This window comes from Pecten maximus, chromosome 1 (assembly GCF_902652985.1).
Source record: "Pecten maximus chromosome 1, xPecMax1.1, whole genome shotgun sequence".
NCBI classification, from domain to species: domain Eukaryota; kingdom Metazoa; phylum Mollusca; class Bivalvia; order Pectinida; family Pectinidae; genus Pecten; species Pecten maximus.
The window spans coordinates 33,539,024-33,565,207 of record NC_047015.1 but is presented as its reverse complement, the minus strand read 5'-3'; the positions used below and the strand labels follow the sequence as shown (position 1 = coordinate 33,565,207).

Genomic DNA, 26,184 nt, shown 5'->3' with positions numbered 1-26,184 from the left:
TACAAGAGTCATGTGTTAGGTAGGCTGTGGGTTCTGTGCCAAGCCCTGATATACAAGAGTCATGTGTTAGGTAGGCTGTGGGTTCTTTGCCAAGCCCTTATATACAAGAGTCCTGTGTTAGGTAGGCTGTGGGTTCTGTGCCAAGCCCTGACTTACGAGAGTCATTTGCTAGGAAGGCTGTAGGATTTAAGCCCAGGCCGTGACATACAAGAAGCATATGTTAGGAATGCTGTGGATTCTGTGCCAAGGCCGTGACATACCAAAGTCATGTGTTAGAAAGGCTTTTTGTTATGTCCCTAGATCGTGAATTTATGTAATTATGCACGTTAGTGACTGGAAAGGAGGCCATGTCAATTTGTCTGTGACATGATTTCCGGTGTCAGTATAATGAACCGGAAGCTATGTCACATCAATGTGTCTGTGACATGACTTCCGGTGTCAGTACAATGAACCTGAAGAAATGTCATACCAATGTGTGTAGTGAAATACATGTAGCTGTATGAATTGGACCTTGAGTCGATCAGTTTGAAGTAGCCATAGTCTAACAATTATGCAATCCACTAAGCGGTTATGTATGATCGGAGAGGCCTGCTTCACAATTTTTAGTATTTTTTTTCTTGCATACTTGTTCATATATCACAAACCACGAAAATCGGGAGGCTACAGAATAAAGTCAGAGAGTTTAGACACTTTTGTCTCTGTGGTGCAATTTTGACCTTTATCCAGTGTCAGATATGAGAATGTAAAGAAATCCCAGAAGTATGTTTTTCTTGTTTTCTTTCTCTTTGTTTGTCATATTGAATAAAACGTGTTTGTTAGACACATATTATACTTGATGTGTTAAAGCCGACAAAGAAACCCCGTGTAAGTGAAGTCTCGTCCATCTATCAGTTTTTGTAAGACGTCTTTCTGCCTAAAATGTATGACATCCCCACGCTATGACCACACCTCGATACATAACACAGAACATTTACAGTGTACAGTACAAGGCTATGTATAAAAAATACAAACGACGTATCTTTTTATTAGCTGACATTTATACCTCACGAGCAACTTATCTTTAATCTTTAAAAATGCTTTTGCAGATGTTAATGATACTGCCCAGGGAGTGTTCATTGGCGACTTTCAAAGGGAAATAAATTGGTAGCGATTTATGTTGTTTAAATAGACGGCCAATAAAATGGTAAGATTAAAAAGCAGTCCTATTCTGATGATGTTTTATTCCAATAAATTTCCAACCCTCCGTCCCAGCCTAATTAGGCCCAGAACGACATTCACACCTGTGTCAAGTCCTCGTACGTATAAACTTACACAGGGATATTGTCTACAGAAGTACCCAAGGCATTTAGAAAAGCACTCCACGAAAAGGAAATGAGCTCCTAGCGTCATCAGACCGACACATACTAACAAGATAGAAGAATTAAACCGGTGGATTGAAGATTCAGTTTTCGTTGCGTGGTGTAAGTATCTTCGATTGCCTTGGATTGAAACCGACAAGTAAGTATTCCCGGGCGTCGAGAGGCGCCACATGAGAGGCTTTGATTGAGCCACCGTATAGGTTGTCTTTGACAGGATATAGAGGGCGCTGGTGTCACTGTATGGTCCCTGGTCCGCGTTTTTCAGTTTGTAAATCGTGTCTGTTACATCTAATATCTGGCTATTGTTTATATGATGATCAAGCCATTCGGTGAAGCCGAGTAAGGTGAGAATATTCAGATTAAACGTGTCTTGATCTCATAACGTACAAGAGTCCTGCAGTCGAGAGCATACTAACTTTTACAGAGATACGAAGTTAGCATTTGTATGTCTTTATCTAAAAGATTTAGCTTAAATACCAATCTTACTCTGATTAGAATGGTTCTAACACGTCAACCAAAACATCTCGGTGAATTCCATCATGTTTACAGGAAGTTTTTGTTTTTGTTCTAGGGGTTCAAAACACCAATAGACAGAGTCAAATGTGGATCTTTTATTTAAAAGTGTTATAATGTAGGCAGAGGCACGGAGGGAAATTCTGCAGTGGGGCTATTTTAGTCTCTTCCTACGATCAACATGTAATGGTATAAAACGGGTATTATTATTGGACACTCCAAAGTCTTCTTGCAGTGTAAACTTTTGATATTTCTCTAAAAACTTAGAACCTGCATTACCACAATATGGTTAAGAGCTTCACAATTTTGAGTAGTTATTGATAACATAAATAAGAAGTTAATAAGTGTGTCGCATCCGCCTATTTAATCGAAAGGATGTATTTAAAAAAAAACTTATGGTCGCCATAAAAAAGATGATGATTTATGTTGGAGGTTGGTTGGTTGACGGGGTGTGACCTCCACACCACAACCATTTATGTCATATGTGGATGGTATCATTATTATTATTATTTCTTTATTTCCTCCAAGATGTGAAGAGTATACAGAAATGATTTACAAATTAGAACAAAATTCATTCACGCTCATTTTCACCTCTCGCATAAGGATTCACGCGTTACACAATAAACTACAGATATAATAATGATTACATGATGTTAGTAAAGGAAATTTCTTCGCATGTTTCTTAAGTTAAAACACATTAGATTCTTAGTTAGCACATATATACGTACTTCATTTTTAGAAAATGAATAGCAGTCATTTCATTATGTGGTCTAATGCAAATGCATTTTATATACATGTATGAATTATTAACAACATTAATAATAATTACAAGTTCTCTTTTTCATATGAAATAATTACAAAATACCACTGCATTGAAGAATCTTGAATACAATAACGATTGAATTAACTCTGAAGTCCTCGAGTTCGTATGAGGATAAGTCATAATTGACGATACCCCCAAGAAGAACATGGAGAAGATGGTAATTTGACAACGTGTTAAGGTAACATACAAAATCGATATCTTTTATAGTACAAAGAACACACCACAGTTGGTCACGCAAAGACTCTGTATGAGAGCATTCAAGCACGCTATGTAAGATTACATCATTGTAAATTAAACCACAATATTGACACAAAAATACATTTTCGTCATCTCGCATTTCGACACAAAGTTTAACAATTTGTTTAAAACATGAACTGTATTGGGGGAAATGTAGAGCTAATTTCCATATTGAATATGGTTGTATTTTATTATGCAAAAGACCGAAACGAGAAAATTCTTTATCAGTTTTCATTCTTTCACATAGATTAAACTCCTCACAATTTCTTACATGGTCATTCACTAATCGTTTCCATTGGCATCTGTTTGGGAACAAGCCACTCTTCAAGAATTCACCAAGAACATAATTCAAATTATATTTTGTCAAAATATTGACAATGTCGGGAATAAAACCTCTGGAGAAAGTACACAGTTTGTAATCAAATATGCGCTTTATAGAAATTTCGCGCGTCAAAACTCCAACATCCATGGAACATATTCTACCAAGGAATAGTAATTTTTTCACACTGATATATACTTCTATTGAAAACCAACCGATCAATGACGTACACATGTCTGTTCTTGTTCTTACATTAAAACCCTGAATTGATTTTATAATGAAGTTCTGTGCTTTTTCAAGCATGTACATTTCATTGTTCTTTAACTGCCACAATTCGCAACCATAGAGTGCGGAAGGATATACTTTACATTTAATGATTTTAGCAATGGTTAAAGGATTGAGGGCACATTGGTGTGCTCCAGAACGAATTAAGTACATTACACCACATTTTAATTTGGAGCAGGCACGTTCTGTACGTTCGACATTGTTGTTTCTATTGTTTAATAAAACACCAACATGATTTATGCTATCTACAATTGGTAAATTCTTTTCGTAAAAGGATACATTTCGACAAGTACTTGGCTTCTTTTTGTATGTGAAAACAACAATTTTAGATTTAGAGGCGGAAAATGTAAATCGCCACTTTCTACTGTAATTGTCACACATAGATAGTAAGTGTTGGAGACTTTCGACGTTATTGGTAATTACACATATATCATCTGCTTGTGTAGGTATATTAACACGTGATGAATGGACTACTGCTCCTTTTCCACTGGATTCTACTTCGTTTAACAAATCATTGATAAAAACAAGATACATTTTAGCAGACAAAGAACCTCCTTGTAAGATCCCTCGTTTCATAATTACACTTTCTGATTTAAAACCATTAAAAACAACATTACTAGTGAAACACGAGTACATTTGTTTCATAATAAGCCATATTTTCCCTTTAATACCCATATTGTACAATTTGTAGAATAAGCCTTCTTGCCATACAGAATCAAAGGCTTTATTGCTATCAAGAAAAGCAACAAGAACTTCAGATCCATTCTCTAAGTTATAATTAATACTCTCTTGTAAATTAAATGAAGTGCATAGACTACACAGTTTTTTCCGATAGGCTGATTGCTGTCTGTTAGGAAAAGTATGAGATTCTAGAATGGGATTTAAACGGGTAGACAAAAGTGTTTCAAAAATCTTAAAAAATACAGGAATTAATGTAATACCTCTGTAGCTATTGGGGTCATCTTTCGGTTTTTTATCACCTTTATAAAGAGTAACAATGATGCCGACTTTCCAAGATTTTGGAATATACTCGTACTTAATTATAAGATTAAACAAAAACGTGATATGTTCAATCATCAGATCATTACAATATTTGACATGCTCATACACAAGACCATCTGGACCACCAGATTTATCATTCTTCAGACATTTGCATATATTCGAAACCTCTTTCACACTGAATTCTTTTTCAAGAAATACATCTTTGTCATGCATTGCTTTTACACACATGTTTGATACATTACTGTTCACATGATTTGAGAACTCTTCATCGAATAATGTATTGGATTCATTTTGAAATAATTTACTAAAATGTATACCCCATGCCTTTGCTATTTCGCTGGGATTACGTAGGACATTACCATCATATTTTAGTTCTGTCTGTGATAATTTGGGTTTATGTGATTTACTTTTATATAGTTGCCAAAACAGCGTTTGGTCAACTTCACCTGATCTATCAATTTCTTCGAATTGGCCTTTCATATATTGGTTAAAAGCAATTCTTAGCTTCTTTCTAAAAATGGTTTTACATGACTTATAGTCTAAAAAATAAACATCAGTACCTCTACATTGGCCATTGTCTTTCCAAAGTTGCCTTTTACTACGCATTAGATTGTGCACAAATGTTAACTCTTCATTCCAGTAAGGCTTTAAGTGCCTTCTGAATTTGCGTTTCTGTATGCATTGACTAGATGCACTGAGCAAAACAGATTTCAGAACATCATAATAAATATCTATGTCTGAAGTCGACGTTACATTTTGAGGCAATATTACTGAACTGAGATAATTATCGACTGTAGACTTATACTTTTTGATTTGGTCACTATTTACTGCTTTTTTCCAGTTATATCTCAAAAATTCACTATTGCACTGGATGGATGGAATTTTGGGAGTTCTTACAGAACACAGGACAGGGAGATGTTCTGACGTGTTTACTTCGCACTCGTCTAATACTTCAGACTTTTCTATTAAATTATCTATGGTTTTTTCAACAAGTATATGGTCAATCATCGTATAGTGACCCGTGGTAGGACAAAATGTATAATTAGGACCTTTACAATTGGCCTGTACGTTTACCGAAAGCAAATTGTTTCTTTCCAAAAACTTTTCAAAAACTTCTGATCTTTCATTACACAGAAATTGGTACCTTGGACCCTTAACTTTTACATTCATGTCACCTATGATGATAACTTTACCCTTCTCTGAATATACAGTAACAAGAGAGTCTAATACGTCGAGAGTTTCCTTGAAGGCATCAAAGTGTCTTGAAGATGCCGGCATATATACCGCAAATACATAGATGTAGTTACTATCAGATTCTTGAATTTCAATACCAACTATCCGAGGACTATCGGTTAGTATCTCTTGAACGTTTAGATCGGACTTAAAAAGGATACAAACGCCGCCTCTGATATTACATTTATACCGAAAAGGGTCTATTTCGTGTACAGGTTTTACTATACTGGAGTAACCACAATGATTAAACGTGTCAAAGAATGACAAGTTGTACTCTCTCACCCAATGTTCAGACAAACCACAAATATCAATATTGTATTCATCCAGGCATCGTAGAAGGTACGGCGTCCCTGCCATGACACCTTCTATATTCCAACACATAAGATTTAATTTGTTATGTATTTTGTTCATGTTCGGTGACAAAAACAGTTTTGGGGAGCCAGGGCCGAACAGACACACCTTCAGGCCAGAAGGATGGATCCTGTAGGTTGTTGTGTTCATCGTCAACAACGTTTACCTGTGCCGACGCCGTTCGCTTCCAACGCTTTTCAAAATATCGTAGGAACGTAACTGTAACGCTTCTCTCTTCAAGGAAACTTCTCATTCCTTGTTCTGAGGACATTCTCTTATTTATACCGTAAATGTAGTATCTGCGTGTTCTCTTTCTTCTCTCTGGAGTAGTGAATCCAACGAAGTCTCTCTTTATGGGCACTGCAGATGACGAAGACAGAGAAGATCTACACACCGATGTCGGAAAGTGTACGGGTATTGATGACGTCGCGTCAGGTTTCACTTTGTCGTTCGTTTTTGGTGTTTTGTTGCTCACAATAGCGGAAAAGCTCTTAACAGGTCCAGCTGTTTCACTTGTAGGGTTGACCATTTTAAGAGGGGTGTCGGGATTCTGAGCTTTGGTGTTTGGGGGTGGATGGGCCTTCTCCAAGATTTCACACAATGTAACTGGTAGTTTTGGTGAAGGTGGATCTTGTAACGGCATAAACCGGTTGTTCACTTCGACCCTGTATATTTCCTCAACAGGGTTGGATTTTTCAACATTTTCGTGTATCTTGTGCTTCAATTGTCTTTTAATGTCAGTTAATTGCTTTTGTGTGTTGTCAGCGACCTTCTGTAATGATTTTATTGAACCTTCCATCGCGTGAATGTCGTCCTCACACTGTTTTGTGGTTTGCATGACATGTTTGAGTCTATTCTTGATACCTTCGGTGCCATTAGACTTGTTGTCGTCAAACCTCCGTGTTATTATGCTGCAATCAGTGACCTTTTCATTCATGTCCTTCATTGAAAATTTGAATTTCATACCTAATCGTTTAAGGTCACCTATCTGTTTTGTCAGATCAGAATTGTCTTTCTGTACCACTTGAAATTCAGACGTAAGAACTGCGATAGATCTCTTTAACGAAGAATTTTCGCATGTGTTCTTCTCTAGAGCGCGGCGAGTATCTTCGTTTTCCTGAATTAGGCTGTCAATCTGTGTTCTCAAAACACAGTTAGAGAATGGAAAGAAATCCCAGAAGTATGTTTTTCTTGTTTTCTTTCTCTTTGTTTGTCATATTGAATAAGACGTGTTTGTTAGACACATATTATACTTGATGTGTTAAAGCCGACAAAGAAACCCCGTGTAAGTGAAGGCTCGTCCAACTATCAGTTTTTGTAAGACGTCTTTCTGCCTAAAATGTATGACATCCCCACGCTATGACCACACCTCGATACATAACACAGATCATTTACAGTGTACCGTACAAGGCTATATATAAAAAATACAAACGACGTATCTTTTTATTAGCTGACATTTATACCTCACGAGCAACTTATCTTTAATCTTTAAAAATGCTTTTGCAGATGTTAATGCTACTGCCCAGGGAGTGTTCATTGGCGACTTTCAAAGGGAAATAAATTGGTAGCGACTTTATGTTGTTTAAATAGACGGCCAATAAAATGGTAAGATTAAAAAGCAGTCCTATTCTGATGATGTTTTATTCCAATGAATTTCTAACCTTCCGTCCCAGCCTAATTAGGCCCAGAACGATATTCACACCTGTGTCAAGTCCTCGTACGTATAAACTTACACAGGGATATTGTCTACAGAAGTACCCAAGGCATTTAGAAAAGCACTCCACGGAAAGGAAATGAGCTCCTAGCGTCATCAGAACGACACATACTAACAAGATAGAAGAATTAAATCGGTGGATTGAAGATTCAGTTTTCGTTGCGTGGTGTAAGTATCTTCGATTGCCTTGGATTGAAACCGACAAGTAAGTATTCCCGGGCGTCGAGAGGCGCCACATGAGAGGCTTTGATTGAGCCACCGTATAGGTTGTCTTTGACAGGATATAGAGGGCGCTGGTGTCACTGTATGGTCCCTGGTCCGCGTTTTTCTGTGTTTGTAAATCGTGTCTGTTACATCTAATATCTGGCTATTGTTTATATGATGATCAAGCCATTCGGTGAAGCCGAGTAAGGTGAGAATATTCAGATTAAACGTGTCTTGATCTCATAACGTACAAGAGTCCTGCAGTCGAGAGCATACTAACTTTTATAGAGATACGAAGTTAGCATTTGTATGACTTTATCTAAAAGATTTAGCTTAAATACCAATCTTACTCTGATAAGAATGGTTCTAACACGTCAACCACAACATCTCGGCGAATTCCATCATGTTTACAGGAAGTTTTTGTTTTTGTTCTAGGGGTTCAAAACACCAATAGACAGAGTCAAATGTGGATCTTTTATTTAAAAGTGTTATAATGTAGGCAGAGGCACGGAGGGAAATTCTGCAGTGGGGCTATTTTAGTCTCTTCCTACGATCAACATGTAATGGTATAAAACGGGTATTATTATTGGACACTCCAAAGTCTTCTTGCAGTGTAAACTTTTGATATTTCTCTAAAAACTTAGAACCTGCATTACCACAAATATGGTTTAGAGCTTCACAATTTTGAGTAGATATTGATAACATAAATAAGAAGTTGATAACAAATATGTCGTCTAGAACTCGCCAGAACTCTACACAAGTGTGTCGCATCCGCTTATTTAATCGAAAGGATGTATTTTAAAAAAAAATATGGTCGCCATAAAAAAGATGATGATTTATGTTGGAGGTTGGTTGGTTGACGGGGTGTGACCTCCACACCACAACCATTTATGTCATATAGTGATGGTATCATGATACTATTGTGTGGGACATAACTCCGGTAATAGATGGAAATTGATACAAAGATTAAAGTCGAACTCGAACTCGAAATTCTTAATTCATGAAAAAAAATGTATCATGTTACATAATTTGATATGATATTGATGTGACAAGTGGTAAAAAAACCGTTGCTGTATATTGCCGGAGCATTTTTACTTTGCCGGTCCCCAGAAAAATGGCGCTAAAGCTTAACACCGCCGAAGTCGGTGTCTTATAAGAGAATTCGCGCTTCTCTCTAAAATCTTATCTAGGGGTTTTGGGGTGTTTTTAAGGTAAAAATTGAGTTCTACATACCTTATTTCGGTTAAAAACCAACGTTTTAAATGTTGTTTTTTAACAGCGAAATCGCATAGTTTTCATGATGGTTTCTCGGTTCACATTTTGGAAATTCCCCTCTGTTGACATGGGGCGCGTGCGACGCATGCGCATTTGTAACGTTTATATTTGGTTCAAAAATGTAAACATTGACATGTGCTTTTGTTTAACATGCCTTTCCGATTGCGAGGTTAAGTATCGAAATGTGAAACTGTTGAAATTTTAATCGAGTGGCTTATCGGCTTGGGATTATTATTGGATGTACGTGCCTTACCATGTAAATGTTGTGAAAAGGGCGTTCTTGGACTCCGTAAAGACAAATCCTACTCCAGTGATTGTTATGTTTGGCGTTGCAGTGACAAGAAATGTCATAAAAAAAGTGTCTGTACGAAAGGGATCATGGTTTGAAAACCATAATTTGACTTTGGAGCAAATTGTGTACATTACATATTTTTGGGTTTATAAATGCAACCAAGAATTTGTTTGTCATGAACTCAGTATTTCCCATAAAACTATAGATGACTGGTATAATTTTGCAAGAGAGGTTTGTACCGAAATTCTGTGTAAAAATGAAAATAACATCGTTGGGGGAGAAGGCAAAGTCGTCGAAATAGACGAAAGCAAATTATGGAAGAGGAAGTTTCACAAAGGTCGAAAGGTTGACGGGATTTGGGTGTTTGTAGGGATTGAAAGAGACTCTAAAAAGTGTTGTTGTTTTTTCTGTACAGTGGAGAACAGAACTGCTAATACACTAAATAGAAATTATTAAAAACAACATAAGACCGGGAACAACTATCATCAGTGATTGAAGGCGTACTCCTACTTAAAGAAAGAGGGATTCACGCATTTGACCGTAAACCACTCAGTCAATTTCGTTGATCCAGTGTCCGGCGCTCACACAAACACTATTGAGTCCACATGGAGAGCACTAAAACATTCATTGCCAAAAAACAGGAACAGTTAAAACTCTGTACGACAGCTATTTTGCACAATACTGCGTCAGAAAACTTTTCCTTAATGACACACCTGAAAAAGTTCTTAAGTTTTGTGAGCTAATTAAGGAGGTCTTTGACCCAAATACCATCAAGAACGAAGTCGTTGGGGTTCGATCAACAAACAGTATTGTCTCAGTCGTTTCCAAAAAACCTAGACTTCCATTTGCTAACATAACCAATCTAAATGGTAGCTTGGATGACTTTCAAGTGTAAGGTAAGTCCTTTATTATCTATTAGGGGCTGACGCCCCAAAACCCCGCTTAGAATACCTAACCTGACCGAAGCGAGAAAACAAAATGGCGGATAGTATTACTCGACCTGGCAACCGACCTCGGGTCACGTAAGTTCATGGGTCATGCGCATTGAATACACTTCTGGGGACCGGCAAAGTAAAAACAACCCGAAATTGATACGGCAAACATTTCGCTAAAAATACGGGAAACAATTATGAGAATTTCTTATGTCCAAGGGGCCGTAACTCCAGCAAAATGATAAAGAATATTAACACAGGTTTCAAGTATGACCTGCAATCCATTATTAATATGATGTGGCAAGCTGTAGAAAAACAGACCTGATTGCTAATTATGCGAATTTACAATGTGCAAATATATTCATAACTCCAGCAAAAAATGAAAATTTCAACACATTGGTTCAGACTCGATCTGTGATTCAATATCATAAAGCCATCTATCAAGTAACAAAGTGATGAAGCAAGCAGTAGCGGGGGAAAATTCTTATTTTCAAAGGGCAATAACTCGAGTAAAATTGAAATATTGACATGGGGTTTGAACTCAAAACTGTAATTCATTCTGACAAAGCCACATAGTAATTTACAAATTGATGTGATAAGCGGTTAGGAAACAAAATCCGAACAACTAAAGATTGACGTGTAAAGTGAATCTTTAAGTGTCCACCATACTTTTCTGGGGACACAATAACATAGTGATCCCCCCCTTTAAAATGTCTCATATTGGCACACAGTAACATCCTCGCAGCAACAGGGGTCGGACAAGGAGCGTAGTCAAAGAGACATCAACAGCCAAGGTCATGGGGCGGGAGTCAAAGAGACATCAACAGCCAAGGTCATGGGGCGGGAGTCAAAGAGACATCAACAGCCAAGGTCATGGGGCGGGAGTCAAGGAGACATCAGCAGCCAAGGTCATGGGGCGGGAGTCAAAGAGACATCAACAGCCAAGGTCATGGGGCGGGAGTCAAAGAGATATCAACAGCCAAGGTCATGGGGCGGGAGTCAAAGAGACATCAACAGCCAAGGTCATGAGGCGGGAGTCAAAGAGACATCAACATTCAGGGTCATGGGGCGGGAGTCAAAGAGACATCAACATTCAGGGTCATGAGGCGGGAGTCAAAGTTACATCAACAGCCAAGGTCATGGGGCGGGAGTCAAGGAGACATCAACAGCCAAGGTCATGAGGCGGGAGTCAAAGTTACATCAACAGCCAAGGTCATGGGGCGGGAGTCAAAGAGACATCAACAGCCAAGGTCATGAGGCGGGAGTCAAAGAGACATCAACAGCCAAGGTTATGGGGCGGGAGTCAAAGAGACATCAACAGCCAAGGTCATGGGGCGGGAGTCAAGGAGTTACATCAACAGCCAAGGTCATGGGGCGGGAGTCAAAGTTACATCAACAGCCAAGGTCATGGGGCGGGAGTCAAAGAGACATCAACAGCCAAGGTCATGGGGCGGGAGTCAAGAAGACATCAACAGCCAAGGTCATGGGCAGGAGTCAAGGAGACATCAACAATCAGGGTCATGAGCACTGTAGACAAAGAGACAACAATAGCAAAGGTCATGAGCAATGGAGTCAAGGAGACACCAATAGGGCAACGAGTACTGGCTTCCAGGATGAAGAGAGCAGAATTGATCGTAATCCCCGGAGAATTGAAAATGCATTCATTTTAAGGCATATAATATTTCATCTTGCTTACTTAATATAATTTAAATGAAGAATATCTCATCTTGATACATTTTATTTTCTTACCAAAAATGTAATTATTCACGTTTATTTAGCAAAAAATTGTTGTGTTGACAATTGACCTGCCATCGTCACGCTTTTGATATGAATTAAAACAAGATTTTGTGTTTTTCTCAATTTCCCTATGTGCTTTATTTCTGATGTGTAAAATGTTTCAACAAAATAATAAATCACTTAAAAGTCATCACGTTCGAAGGCATTGCATCATCTATTTATTGTATCGATTAAAAAAGTCAATTTCAAATGAATGATTCAATATAAAGAACTGAATAACCCGCGTTTCTTGTCGAGTTTTCTGTGAAAAGACTTCAATTTACATCTTTAAAGTGATAATGATTTTTGTGTCACGACTTTCAGTGAGTGTCATAGTCACGTGTCCTGCGTGACCTCTGGGGTTCGGGAAGGATGTTAAATACTGTTAAGGAAGAGAAAACATGAAAGTGGTTATTTCAAACAACGAGGTTTCGGGCTATTTAGAGCGACAGGAAGTCGCGAATTACAGAAATCGACCATGTTTTAAGTGCACCGAAACAACCAGCAGTGCAATTCCTCGTGGAGTTTTGACGCAGACGACATCCGGGCCGGAATAGTCTCTTGTTACCCCTTATACCGAGTCATTTTTTAGACAGAACGCAGTTTGTTTTACCAACACAATTATCAGTTTAATCCCAAAAGGGGTTTCAATATTATGTTTTTTGTTGATTTGTTTGAAAACCAATTACGTAACATCTGATCAATCGGTTAAAGGGAGGCGATTAAATGTGTGCAATGAAGATATCTGATATAACATTTGTAGGCATTCCAGTGCAAAATGGTTCTTTATCTGTAGATGGTTGGGAATTCGATTTGGTCTGCATGGAAATGTTGAATACTGGCGAGTAGTGAGACGATTTGGGACAAGCGGAAATACATGTCGACCGTGCGACGGGACAGTCACGCGGGATTGACGGAAAACGAGGCGTATTTTATCGTCATCAATCTCAATTCATAGGTTGACAGCCATTGTTTTCTATCCATAATTGTCAGGGGAAAAAGATTCATGAAAACGTCTTTAATGTTTAGCAAGATAAAGCGAAACTGACCGTACTCTTCGAACAATATGCAGCTCACGTATGTGTATGTTGATGTTATTACAGGGCTGCGCTATAGTCCAGAATATCATTGATCCGACGTCTCCATCAACAGTTATCACACATAAAACTTTAAACACGTACAAGGTTAAAAGGAAGAAAAACCTCGATTGTCTTTTATAGTCAAACTAATCCCCAGAAGCTATGACATGTCACAGTGGCCATGTGCTGATGTAGAACGACACCAAGTGGGTTACATTCAGCACGTGTCGGACATTCACAGAGAAGGTTAAATTAGTTTAAATGTCAGAATATACGTGGAGTTACATGGAGAAAAAAAAACAACAACAGCAACAAAAACCACTAATGTCCGATAACAAAGATCAGAATTATCAGAAACATTAAGATGTGATAAAGTTTGTTGCTTGGTCACGTTGCGGTATGATAATTTTGTATGATGCAGATGTCTTTATTGATTACATTTTTATATCACTGCCTCAGCCAGGGATCGAATCCGTGTCCTCTAGGTTACTGATCGTACGCTCAACCAATCAAGTTATCTAAACGAGCGTTATATTGCGGCTAATATTTATCAGGGTTATGTGTCGGATTTACTTCAATTCACAAATTCTGTCTTACTGTTAGTATTTATATGCAGAAAATTGTGTATATAATTTGAAGTCAAAATCGGCTCTCTTAAATAGAACGTGATTGGCTACATAGTTTTCAATGATACCAGATGGCCTGTAATAGTGCGAGGATCATACAGGCCACATGGGATTATACAGGCCACATGGGATTATACAGGCCACATGGGATCATACAGGCCACATGGGATTATACAGGCCACATGGGATTATACAGGCCACATGGGATCATACAGGCCACATGAGATCACACAGGCCACATGGGATTATACAGGCCACATGAGATCATACAGGCCACATGCGATCATACAGGCCACATGAGATCATACAGGCCACATGAGATCACACAGGCCACATGGGATCATACAGGCCACATGAGATCATACAGGCCACATGGGATCATACAGGCCACATGAGATCATACAGGCCACATGGGATCATACAGGCCACATGGGATCATATATGCCACATGGGATCACAAAAATGCTCATTTTATTTTTCACGCAACGATGATGCTTTGTTCTTGGCGGAATGTTTAGATTTGATGATCTGGTTTATAGTAATTAAAAGTCAACAATATGGAAACTGTGAGAACAATTTACATATTTGAATAAATTGTACGGCGGTGCTTTTCATATACGATATCGTTTTATCGATTGCACGAGGACGGAACAGCTACAGACAGGTCCGCAGAGAATTAAACATGGATGACAGGAGAACAGGACCGCGGCGAATAATAGATTGCATGTGTATTGTCAATGCGTTTAGGATAGAGGTATATGACATAACAAATATGAAAGATAAAGATGCATATATGCAAAGGTCTGAACATGTTTTCCACAATCTTTCTCAGTGGCTGTAAGTTATTGATAACTGAAATTCGTATATGCAGCCCTATCCTTGCCATTGATGAGAAAATCGGCAAATCCTGAAAGACGAAGACAAAGACACTGTATTTATGAAAGGAGAAGTTATAAACTAATATGTTGTTTGGATCAGTAAAGAAAGAAAATACGAGCTGTGTTTTCCTTCTATTTAGTTATGATCAGAGTAAAATCCGAGAGGGATAAAACACCTATGTGGTGCAGATATTTTATTACTCGTACCTGTGCCTATTCTTTTGTTTATATTTTGTAGAAACTGTTAAATAGACAGAAGACAAACATTTTTGTGACATGGAAATTGATGTTTAGGCATGACTTCTGGTTCATTTGTCCATAATTCTGCACATTTAACATGCATTACAGGAATTCTACATATCGAAACAGTCTCAGATATCAGATGATAAAATGGCATTATTGTACGTTTTCGTTTTACATTTCCTGATCTGTAATCTGATTTACAAGAACCTCTGTATAATCCATACTAAATCAGATAAAAACTGACTTTCTATAACAGTAATATGTTTTCAGACAGACGGAAACAAAGCCACTACTTACGGATATTTTCAATACAGGACACTGTTCGACTTCCAATGACAATCACCAAGGAAACGAGAGATTGGTCTTAATATAGCAACATTTACAAAAAGGACAATTTTCTGTTAGTTCGTCCATATTCAAATTGTCATTGATGAAACCTAGAGTCACTGAACGTGATGTCAGACTGGTTTGACCCCAAGTCCTTCGTTGTATGTAGCGATCGTTGACTGTCACGCCAGTCTACTCGACATACCAATATACAGAGACTGGTTTATTGTAGTAGACTGTGGTTAATTAGTGTCTCGGTATCATACCAGCTAATCTCGCGAGACTTCCCGAGAATCATGGTACAAATATCCGACATATATTGATACCTAATCAGTAACTACATGGTATCAGTGGCGGCCATCTTGTTCTCCTACTCCAGACTGGCTACTGCTCCAATAAATATCGGCTCATAACTATCGGCGTCTAATTAATTGATGTCTCTCGAGGCTGAAATTGTACCGGAAGAGTGAAAGCTGATCTAATCAACGCAACTTTAGTATTCACTTTAATGCTTTGTATATTTGCTATTTAAGAAGTAAGAATTAATATTGTGAATGATAGGCAGTGCTGATAAGGACTTTTTTTTTTTGCTTTTTTTTTTTTAAATAAGCCTACCAACGGACGAAAACATCACGGAACAGGAACACTGTCATGTAAATAAACCCGTTATCCTAAACCAAAACCGATACAACAAATATGGCGTATAAACGATTTTGTAAATTGAGACCATGTACAGAGACAATAAGACCGCGTGTATCGGAGGGATTTCATTACCGTAATCAGCTTTATAAATCTACACTGTAGGTCAAAGAAGGAAGTGCCACATCCTCAAAATGACAACTGAAATAGGGGCAACAGAACCACCAGCATGTCAACGAGCACGTCCAAGACGCACACCTAAACAAGATCACACAATGCTACATGTAACATAAACTAGTCTTTATCAAAATATCTCTCTCGAAACCCTGTATTGTAATATATTTTTGCCATCAGTCGTCATCTTTATATATCGAGTTTTGGAAGTGCTTGGATATGGAATCAGGTGCTGCATATACTTCGTATGCTGGGGAAGCGGGATGTTATCATCTAGAAACGGGAAAAAAAGCTAATTGAAATAATTACGCATGTTATGTAACATCCCATCATTGATAAGATAATTCATGTTTCCAGAGTTTGGAAATTTACTGTATTTTTGCGTTTGGATATTACCATCATACATTGTTAGATTACTGAATGAGGAGCTGTTTTTGTGGGTACTTTAGTCCAAACGTTTGTAGTAACCTGCCTACCATGACTAAGTCCGTATAAATAATGTCACTGACTCAGGATATACAAATTTTTATTCTTTGAAAAATTGTCAGCATTTAATATACAACTCATCGTTTATATAGACCGATTTTAACACTTCTGGCCACTACCATCTAGAGTGTCAAAAGGAAGGAACAGATGGATTATGCTCTTTATGGCGATCTTTCATATCTGTATCCTGGATGACTCCGATGTCAATCACTTATGAAACTAACAAACCCAACAAATTAAGCAAGCTAATTTTAAGTTTACAGAAAACTTGCAGCGCGTTGAATTTCGTAAAGCAATTGCTACAAATAATTGGAAAGCGCAATGATGAGATTCTAACAGGAACAGGTGTTCACTACAACCAATTAGAGATCACGCATTGTGTACTTGTATTTCTATAGAGCGCTTAGGGCAGTGACAGAAATACTCTTAAAGGATTTATCATGCGGCGTGAAGATGGCACTTCTAACTCTGCTCTGTCTTTGAATACAATTTGATGTTCCATATAAAATCATATCAGTCTACGTTTGTAGATCAAATAACCCAAACTTCAGGATATACAATTGTACAATGGAATGGGAAAATATGTTAATAAAAATATTAAATGTGGATTCCATGATAGGTGAAGATGTCATGTAATTGATGTAACACTCGCTTTATCGGTCCGTCCTCCTCGGACTCCTAAGTGATGTAAGGGATTGAAGGTGTGGAAGTCCAGAAGAGAAGTTAGGTAAATGAAAATGGACCTAAATAAGTGTTAAAACATAAATGGCGTTGTATTTGGTTTGGTTTGGTTTTATTTGTTTAACGTCCTATCAACAGCTAAGGTCATTATAAGGACGGCCTCCCGTGCGTGCGATATGCATGCGTGTGGTGAGTGCGTGTGTGTTTTGGGAGGCTGCGGTATGTTTGTGTTATGTCTCCTTGTGATAGGCCGGAACTTTTGCCGATTTATAGTGCTATCTCACTGAAGCATACTGCCGAATACACACAACAGGACACTCCACCCGGTCATATTATACTGACAACGCGCGAACCAGTCGTCCAACTCCTAATATGCTGAGCGCTTAGCAGGAGTAGCACTACCATTTTTAAAGACTCTGGTATGTCTCGGCCAGGGGACAGAACCCAAAGCCTTCCTCACAGGGGCGAACGCTCAACTAAAGGCCAAATGTGAGGCATTGTCAAGGGAGACATTAGGAAGAAGAAAGCTGTTAAGAAAGAAGAGAAAAGATAAGATCCTAAATTTAGCTGTCTCTTACGATCATGCAATGAGGGCAGCAGGTACAATTCTTACGCCCTACCTGCAGGGCGTTGTATTTACCCCATTTTTCAATGAATATGATGAAATTAGGATGTTGGATAATTTTCAAACATTAACGTGCACATTTGTATAATTGGAACCAGTTCTGGTATTGGTAGAATGTGATTTTCGTCAAGACTTTAAAGTGGAATGTTATAACGGAACATATATCATTCCTTTGTATCAAACATTTTCATCTGAGTTGCTGTTGGGCAATGTCTTTCAATTCAGCAACCGTAATGACCTATTAGCTATTCTGTCGTATTGCTTTTGTATTTTTATGGACGAGTTCTGGACTCTAGACTGTACACTTTTAGTCTGTATCCTTGAGAGGATGGAATCCTGTGATGAATGCTGGGGTTCTAGGCTCGAAAAATGTTCCATTGTGAAAACAGTATAACAACTCTTAAATAGTGTCCTTACTGTAAATATCCATTATCTCATATTCAATATCTAAGGTTTCATACTTAAAATTCCCTACCTAATTTGCATATAACAACTTGTTACCTTATATATATACATATATACTCATTGAACTAATATACGCTATTCCTGTTCTTCATTTTCCTTTGTTTAGCACGCACGAACGCACGCACGAACGCACGCATACACGCACGCACATATCAGAATGTATAAAAAGGATCATTTGTATAAACTTCAGAAGCTGTTAAATTCACAACCCACGATAAATGTGTTAATGGGATATCAGGGAGAGTTAGTGCACAACTCTGTACATATGTTTTATTTAGACTTAAAAATAAAATACAATGCGGGTAAACTGATTGTTTATCTCACTACTGAGCTTGTAACTTGATTAGATTTCTATGTGTTGTGTATTGTTTAGTAAAGAGTAGGGAATGGAATATTTCGGAATACTATTCGTCAAAGATGACAGTTTTTACGAAGGGGTTTGGTGGTTTCCTGAAGCACCTCATAACTCAACCCAACATACTCCTACTGTGACGAACGTCGGCAGATAAAGGGAAGCCGTATATATACTTATAGTATACAGAACCCAACCTTTCTTGTCTTGGTTTTACGTCTGACAGTAAGGTTGGTTGACATCTGACATTGACCATGTAGTACCCGATTGTTACGATTCCAATAACATCATTGTAAACTGCTGACAGTTACACAGGGAGGGGAACAATGATTCTATCAGATACTATGCAGAGAATATATAATGCAATCTGTATCCAACCACCAAACCAACGAAACCGGAAACTAGTACAGACTCGACTTCCATATCATTAGTTGTATATATCACAATGCAATTTCAAATTGGATGTTTGACAGAAAAACATGCCTGCAAGTTAGTGTCTAAATCAAACAGACTTCATTGTAGTTTATAGATCTCCGATTTCTTCCAGTGAACGATTCCATCGTACATGTTAACCTTTCAAATGTTACTAGGATACTTAACATCATCCGCGACAAAATGACCAGAAAACACTGTACATTGAACCTATGGTCTGACCAGTATACATATATTTTACAAGTACTCATAAAAGTTATATTGAACATGTCGTTAGGCATCCTTGGATTCTACAATCATCAAATACTGCTATGAATTTCCGAGAATTATCAGTGAACAGGAAAACACAAGCTATGGTTTATTTTTCACACAAGTTAGGGAAACTTAGATCGTACATTCCAATGAGCATATACATTGTATTGACTGTGTCTGGAATATAGGACGATGTGTGTCTGTGCGTCGCTTTAATTTACCCATGGTTTAATGGGTTTTACAAAAAGTTGAAGCTGATGTTTGTGGTAGAAATCGATAGGTTTATACTATCAATTAACAACAGATTGTAAATATTCGAGTATGCTGGGTGTCTGTACTGAAACTGAAACTACTTTAATCAGAAATACAATCGGTCACCTTGGTGACGATAGAAACTTTAGTCTTTTGAGAGAAGCCTTACTTCAAGACGATTTGAATGACCGAAAGCTTCTTTTCATGGATTACAAGCATTCACATATATGATGCCTTCAGGTGCGCTAACACTTGAGATATGTCGTTGTAACAGTTTGATGTCTAAAGGTGCGCTAACACGTGGGATACGTCGGTGTAACAGTTTGATGCCTGCAGGTGCGATAACATTTAGAATACGTCGGTGTAACATAGTTTGATGCCTACATGAGCGGCAATACTTGGAATACGTTAGTGTAACAGAGTCTGATGCCAAAAGTTTCGCTAACACTTGGGATAGGTCGGCGTAACAGAGTTTGATGAATAATTTATAGATCATCGTATAAATTAACACAAACAAAAAGCGTCGACGTTCAAAACATATGCAAAGACGGTCTTCCGAGTATAACGATAGCAAAATTAAGCTCTACATAATTTTCAGCTTTGGTTTCTGGTTGAGCGGACAAGTGTAAACATGTTGAATATTGTAACACCTATTACATATGCACTGTTAATTGCAGCACCCACCGCTGCCACCACAGACGGTAAATTACGGTATATAACGCCGGGTTCCAACAGACACTGTCAATACAACAACTCAATCATTGAAGACGTGTTACTCTGAATAAACAGTCACATCAGGCTGATACTGTTTTTAATTCCCAGTATTGTGTTTACGTCCAACTCGGTCAGCCATGGTTTGGAGCCACAAGCGGCATTGATAAGAGTCACCTAATGTTTTCTGTTCCAATGTCTCAATACCAGACGTTTAACACAATGTATTTCAGTCACAAACACATTCAGCACTGATTAGGTGAAGCGAGGCATCGTATGCCAACACTTTCATTTGACGCGAAGAGTAAAATTATTCATGAAGAAACGACCACAGGAAGTCATGTTGTTGAATGTTTGAGCACAATCTCAAACACACTATTCAATTGATTTCTACTAGTGGTAAAGAATTGTTTCAGAAACAGGCGTAACTGGTAAATGTATAAAATACTAAGTATTTGCTTGAACAATTTGTAGGGAAGGTACCGCTGTATCAAAGCTTCTTGACATTTCAGTTTTTTAAATTGAAAAAAAAAAAAAAAATACTTCAAGAAATATCTTTAAAGAAGATAAACGGCATAGTTTTAATGCTGGTGGTTATAATGTAAAACTGCTGGTGTTAAAAAAAATAACGAACTAATGCGTTTCAGCACGGATAACAAGATTATATCAGTTTGAATCATTTTTGGTGATAATAAGACTGTTTTTAAATCAGGTATTTAATTTTATCAATGTGTCATTTGAAAAGATACATCCACTTATTTAGCCTGCATTCAATCTTATCTTTGTTTCGTTTTTAACTGCATATCTGCATTTTGCATTTACCGCTACATTGACCAATCACATACTTCATTTTGACCAGTAACGTCACCTGTCGTGTCATATCCGGGACGAAAAGAAAAAAATCAAAAAAATCTAAAGTCTATCTGACATCAATACACTTTGTCTATGTAGCTTACACTATTTATGGTATCACAGTAAGTGATAAATTCCTTGATAAGTGAAAATCTGTTTGGTGATGTTCATCGTCTATATGGAACAGAGAATAATACCAGAAGAACAGAATATTTACCGGAATTCTGCTCTTTTTCTCTAATCTTTACTCTCTCTTGGTGTTATCCTCGTAATATAATGATCTTGACTGTTTCACAAGTCTCTGGTTTCAAGGATTTTAAACCCTTTTCAATAATCATCTTCTCTTGATTATTGTAGTGGTACTTTATACCTTACCAAAAATATAATTTGAGCACCATTCCACAGACAAACAATGCGCTACTACTGAGGATAGATTGTCCCTAGGGACGAATATAAGATGTCTGGCTGACTTACCTGGTATTGCCAGGTGTGACGGTATAGTCAGGTAAAGTTACACATCCATGATTTACTCCCGTGTTTTTAGAGCATTAACTTGAAGTGTTATGTGTTCTAGCGTCATGCTTCATATAATTACGACGTTGCGCAATCCTTTCAATGGCATAACAGTTTTTTTATCGTATTATCAATTTAACAATAGATACAGCTAACTACGACCTTATATTAATATCTGGTGAATCGTCACACAACTATAAAGGTTTGTGTAACTAACATTACACGCGATTTGGTGACTAACAACCCAGTACTCACAGTAACAGGAGAAATGAAGTGACTTACCTTACACATGATCAATCTCTAGGATAGCGAGGCCGCGCAGCCACGATCGCGCACTTTCCCCTTACCATAACGGACAAACAGTGACCACTCGCGCTATCAACTACGCGACATTTTCTCCGCCTCGGCAGTACGTCGAGGTATGACAGCACGGTGTGGGACGCGTGCAGTTCACGCTGCTTCGCACAGCCAGTCGTGATCCACTCTCTCTCAGCAGCTGAAGCGATGGAAGACTGGCAAGCCAAATATTTACTTTATGAACCCGTGTCAGTGATAGAATTATAGATTGTATTGGTAAATACATAATCGGGTTCGTGATTAACAGCGCTATACGTAAAACCATTGGATCGACCAACCTGACAGACTGGCATGTGCGGTATATGTTTGAAAGATAATTGAACGATTTGAAAATATACTGTAGCTTTGTCTGAATATGTGTTATCTTCTGTCTGTTTCACAGATGTTGTTGGTACTGTAGCATGATCCCAATCAACTTTTGGACATTAATAGCGGGGTGAACTGGAATATGATACGGACGTGCTCTCTGTCATAGTATCCCGCGGTAGGTATATATGTAGCTAAAGAGACCATGGAAGATCGTTCAATTCCTGCTATGAAGCAGATCTTAACAGATTAATTAGTGTACAATACAGCCACATTATATTTGTTAGAAAGATATCACCAATAACCAATAACCAGTCACTTAATACGGATGATTTGAAGCCCTTTGTCATCATATAGAGCAAAGATCTGTAACCTTGTGTAACCATATAGAGCGGGGATTCGTGTCAGATCACTTTATCTTGTTATCATCTAGAACACACGTTTTGTGGTCTTCTGTTATCATCCAGAGCGGACGATTTGTAGACTTCTGTTGTCATACAGAGCGGAGGATTTGTGATCTTCTGTTGTCATACAGAGTGAACGATTTGTGATCTTCTGTTTTCATACAGAGCGGACGTTTTGTAGTATTCTGTTGTCATACAGAGCGGACGTTTTGTAGTATTCTGTTGTCAACGATTTGCAATGTTCTGTTGTCATAAATGTGATGTTCAATTAATACAATAACAGTTTTTGGCGTTTCATCCGAAATGCATACTATGAGAGCAGTACTTTAACAAAAACATGATTATTGAAGTTTATTGAAGTTTTCTCTACTATGCACCTGCGCTTCTTTTAGATAACATTTGTAGTTCTCTGCCAAAAGACCTGTAAACTTTATAGGATCTAATTCAAGGGCTTCTAAAATTTTCGATGGTAAATTACTCAATAAGCGTTATACGAGGGCTGATTTATATGTTGTGAGCCTCATATTGAAGGATTTAAATTTTGCCAGACACATTGTATTATTTTTCAGAATCTATTCACTTTTGACAGAGTTGTTTAAGGGCCTCACTGCCACTTTTATAAAACTCCTTTTCTTGGCTGTTCAGAAAGTCATCCACTGCATGTATGACGTCATCATCGGACTGAAAGTGGGTGCCTGAAATAGCTGTTTTCAGTTTTGGAAATAGATGAAAGTCTAATGGAGCGAAATCAGTTGAATAAGGCGGATGCTTAATCAGTCTAAAGCCACAACCGTGAATGGCAGCCATGGCAATGCCGGTATTGTGAACAAGAGCATTGTCCTCATGGAAAAAACACACCTTTTGTGAGCTTTCCACGGCGCTTAAGTTTAATATTTCCCCATAACTGCCTCAGAAGTGAAGCAAAGTATGTACCATTGATTGTTTGTTCCTTTTGGAAATAAACTATCAGCAGAATACCATCTGCATCCCAGAAACCTGAGGCCATAACCTTCCCAGCCGATGGAACAGTCTTTGCCCTCTTTTGCGGGGGAGAGCCAGGGTGCTTCCATTGTTTCGATTGTTGTTTTGCCTCTGGGGTAAAATGATGGACCCATGTATCCATAGGGACAAATCTCTGAAGAAAGTTGGCAGAATATTCCTCAAAAAGGTTAAGATAAGCACGCAATAATATGCGCCTGGTGTGCTTCTGATCAACTTCCAGAAGTCTTGGTACCCATCGGGCCGAAAGCTTTGTCATTGCAAGATCCTCGGTCAGAATGGAATGTACCCTTTCCTGTAAAATGCCAAATATACTTGCTATATATCTTACTGTGAAGGAAAAGCACTGCGCATGCGTTGAAGTGGACAGATGGTTATTCTACTGCTCCGTAAGTTTTGCCTATTTTCATGTTTTAATAGACACATATTAGACTTTTGAACTGAAAAACATGCTTTCAGTTGCATGAACATTCTGTAATGCTATGGATTTCAGTGAAAATGGTGTTATATAGGCAGCAATTTGTGTTATACATTCGGTTCCATTGTTCGGAACCTGGTGACCGGTGAGCTGTTTTCACGATAGTAATACGTACGTACATGTATAGTACATGTACAATATACGTGTAATGACACTTTATACGTATATCTGTATGTAGCATGCGCATTTATTGACTTTACTTGGTGACAACTTTGATAAATATTTGTGATGACAGTATAACCGAGGAAAAAACTGTGTTTAATAAAAGTGAAATCAGTATTACGTCCACTCAAATAGACAATGGTATCTATGAATTGTTGTCGGAGGAGGCAGGCTCACTCAACAAATCTGACTTTAAATCTTATATTAGAAGGGTATATAAACGTGAAAGTGAAGCACTACTAAATGTTCGACAGTCCCTGTATGATTGTGCATTAAAACGGATTCCAGGTACGCCCTATGGAGTCTTAGTAAAGCGTACTAATGGAGGGAGCTCGAAAGCCGAGGAAAAGCTTGTAGAAGATATTTATCTCCTGTATCACTATATCGGGGGTAGTGTTGGGATTGAGGAATTAAAACATGTTCTCAGGTACAATGATCGAAATATGTCGCGAACGGAAACGGATATCGATACGACTACTCTTAATACGAAATCAACCGAGCGTAGCGATAACGGTACTCCAGTGAACCGGCACATACGCGTGGACGCTACTGAAGATCTATTCCGACTACTAGTTGGTATGCGCTCTGAAATAATGGAGCAACTGTATACACTGGTACAGACTTCGAATCAAGAGATACGCGAAATGAAAGATGAAATAAAGACTTTAAAGCACGAAAACACCGAGAAGGATAAACGCATAGCACTTCTCGATAAAGAGCTCAATATAAAAGCTAGACATGAACATACAAGTTCACCAATATCTCAGGTCGAAACCGTAGAAAATGTACAGGCGAATCGCAGTTGTGACGCGCAAGATTTACAAAATACCCATCGTGGCTCCACAGACAGTATTCAAAGGCAAGTAAATAAAAGTGATACTTCCGCTGACAATACGAGACAACATGACCCCATTGCCTCGGAACCAGAACCGGCTGCCCAACGGCAGAGTTACGCAGAAAAACTGAAAAACGGTCAAAGGCCGAGTACATCTACATCAGGAGACATTTCCCGAAATAAGGCAAATACAGTGGTATTCGAACAACAGACCTAAATACGTGTTCCAGGGTGTACAAAGGAAGTCGAAGCCTAAACGTTTACTTATGTCTAGAATTAAGGCAGACGGTTCGTCGAACGAAATTATTCAGTCTATTATATCTTATGCAGCGAATCGCGGTGTCAAAATAACTTGGATGCAATTATTAAAATACTGGAACAGAGATAACCCTACATATACAGCGAGAGTCAACGTAGTGGAGGAGGACTACCATCGTGTTATTGATGGTTCGTTCTGGCCAGATGGTGTGTTAGTTCGTGACTGGTGGGATAGGGAAGATTCGCGAGAACCGAACAAGGAAAAGCGCGATTGCGATCGAAAGCGATGGAACGGAAAAGGTATTGATGGTTTCCAAAACGAATATATGTATCGTTATTGTCTGTGAACTCAAATCATTACAGAATTGACGGTTTCAGATACACGGATATTCACGACGACATTGATGGATACTAGGCGCAAGTTTCTCATGTTATTAGATTTTTTGTTGTTAGTGCCTTTGTCCTTGATGATCTTGCAAGCATG

General features: G+C 38.2%; 1 protein-coding gene across 1 annotated transcript in view; it reads right to left on the bottom strand.

Moving 5' to 3' along the window:
• The window catches only part of LOC117330943 (ras-related protein Rab-26-like), a 131,001-nt gene extending 108,686 nt beyond the window's left edge, over positions 1-22,315 (bottom strand). The window contains exon 1 of the mRNA XM_033889561.1: positions 22,184-22,315. Within this exon, the coding sequence (XP_033745452.1) occupies positions 22,184-22,192 (9 nt within the window). The 5' untranslated portion in view covers positions 22,193-22,315. The remainder of the gene's footprint in view (positions 1-22,183) is intronic.
• Between the last annotated feature and the right edge of the window lie 3,869 nt (positions 22,316-26,184).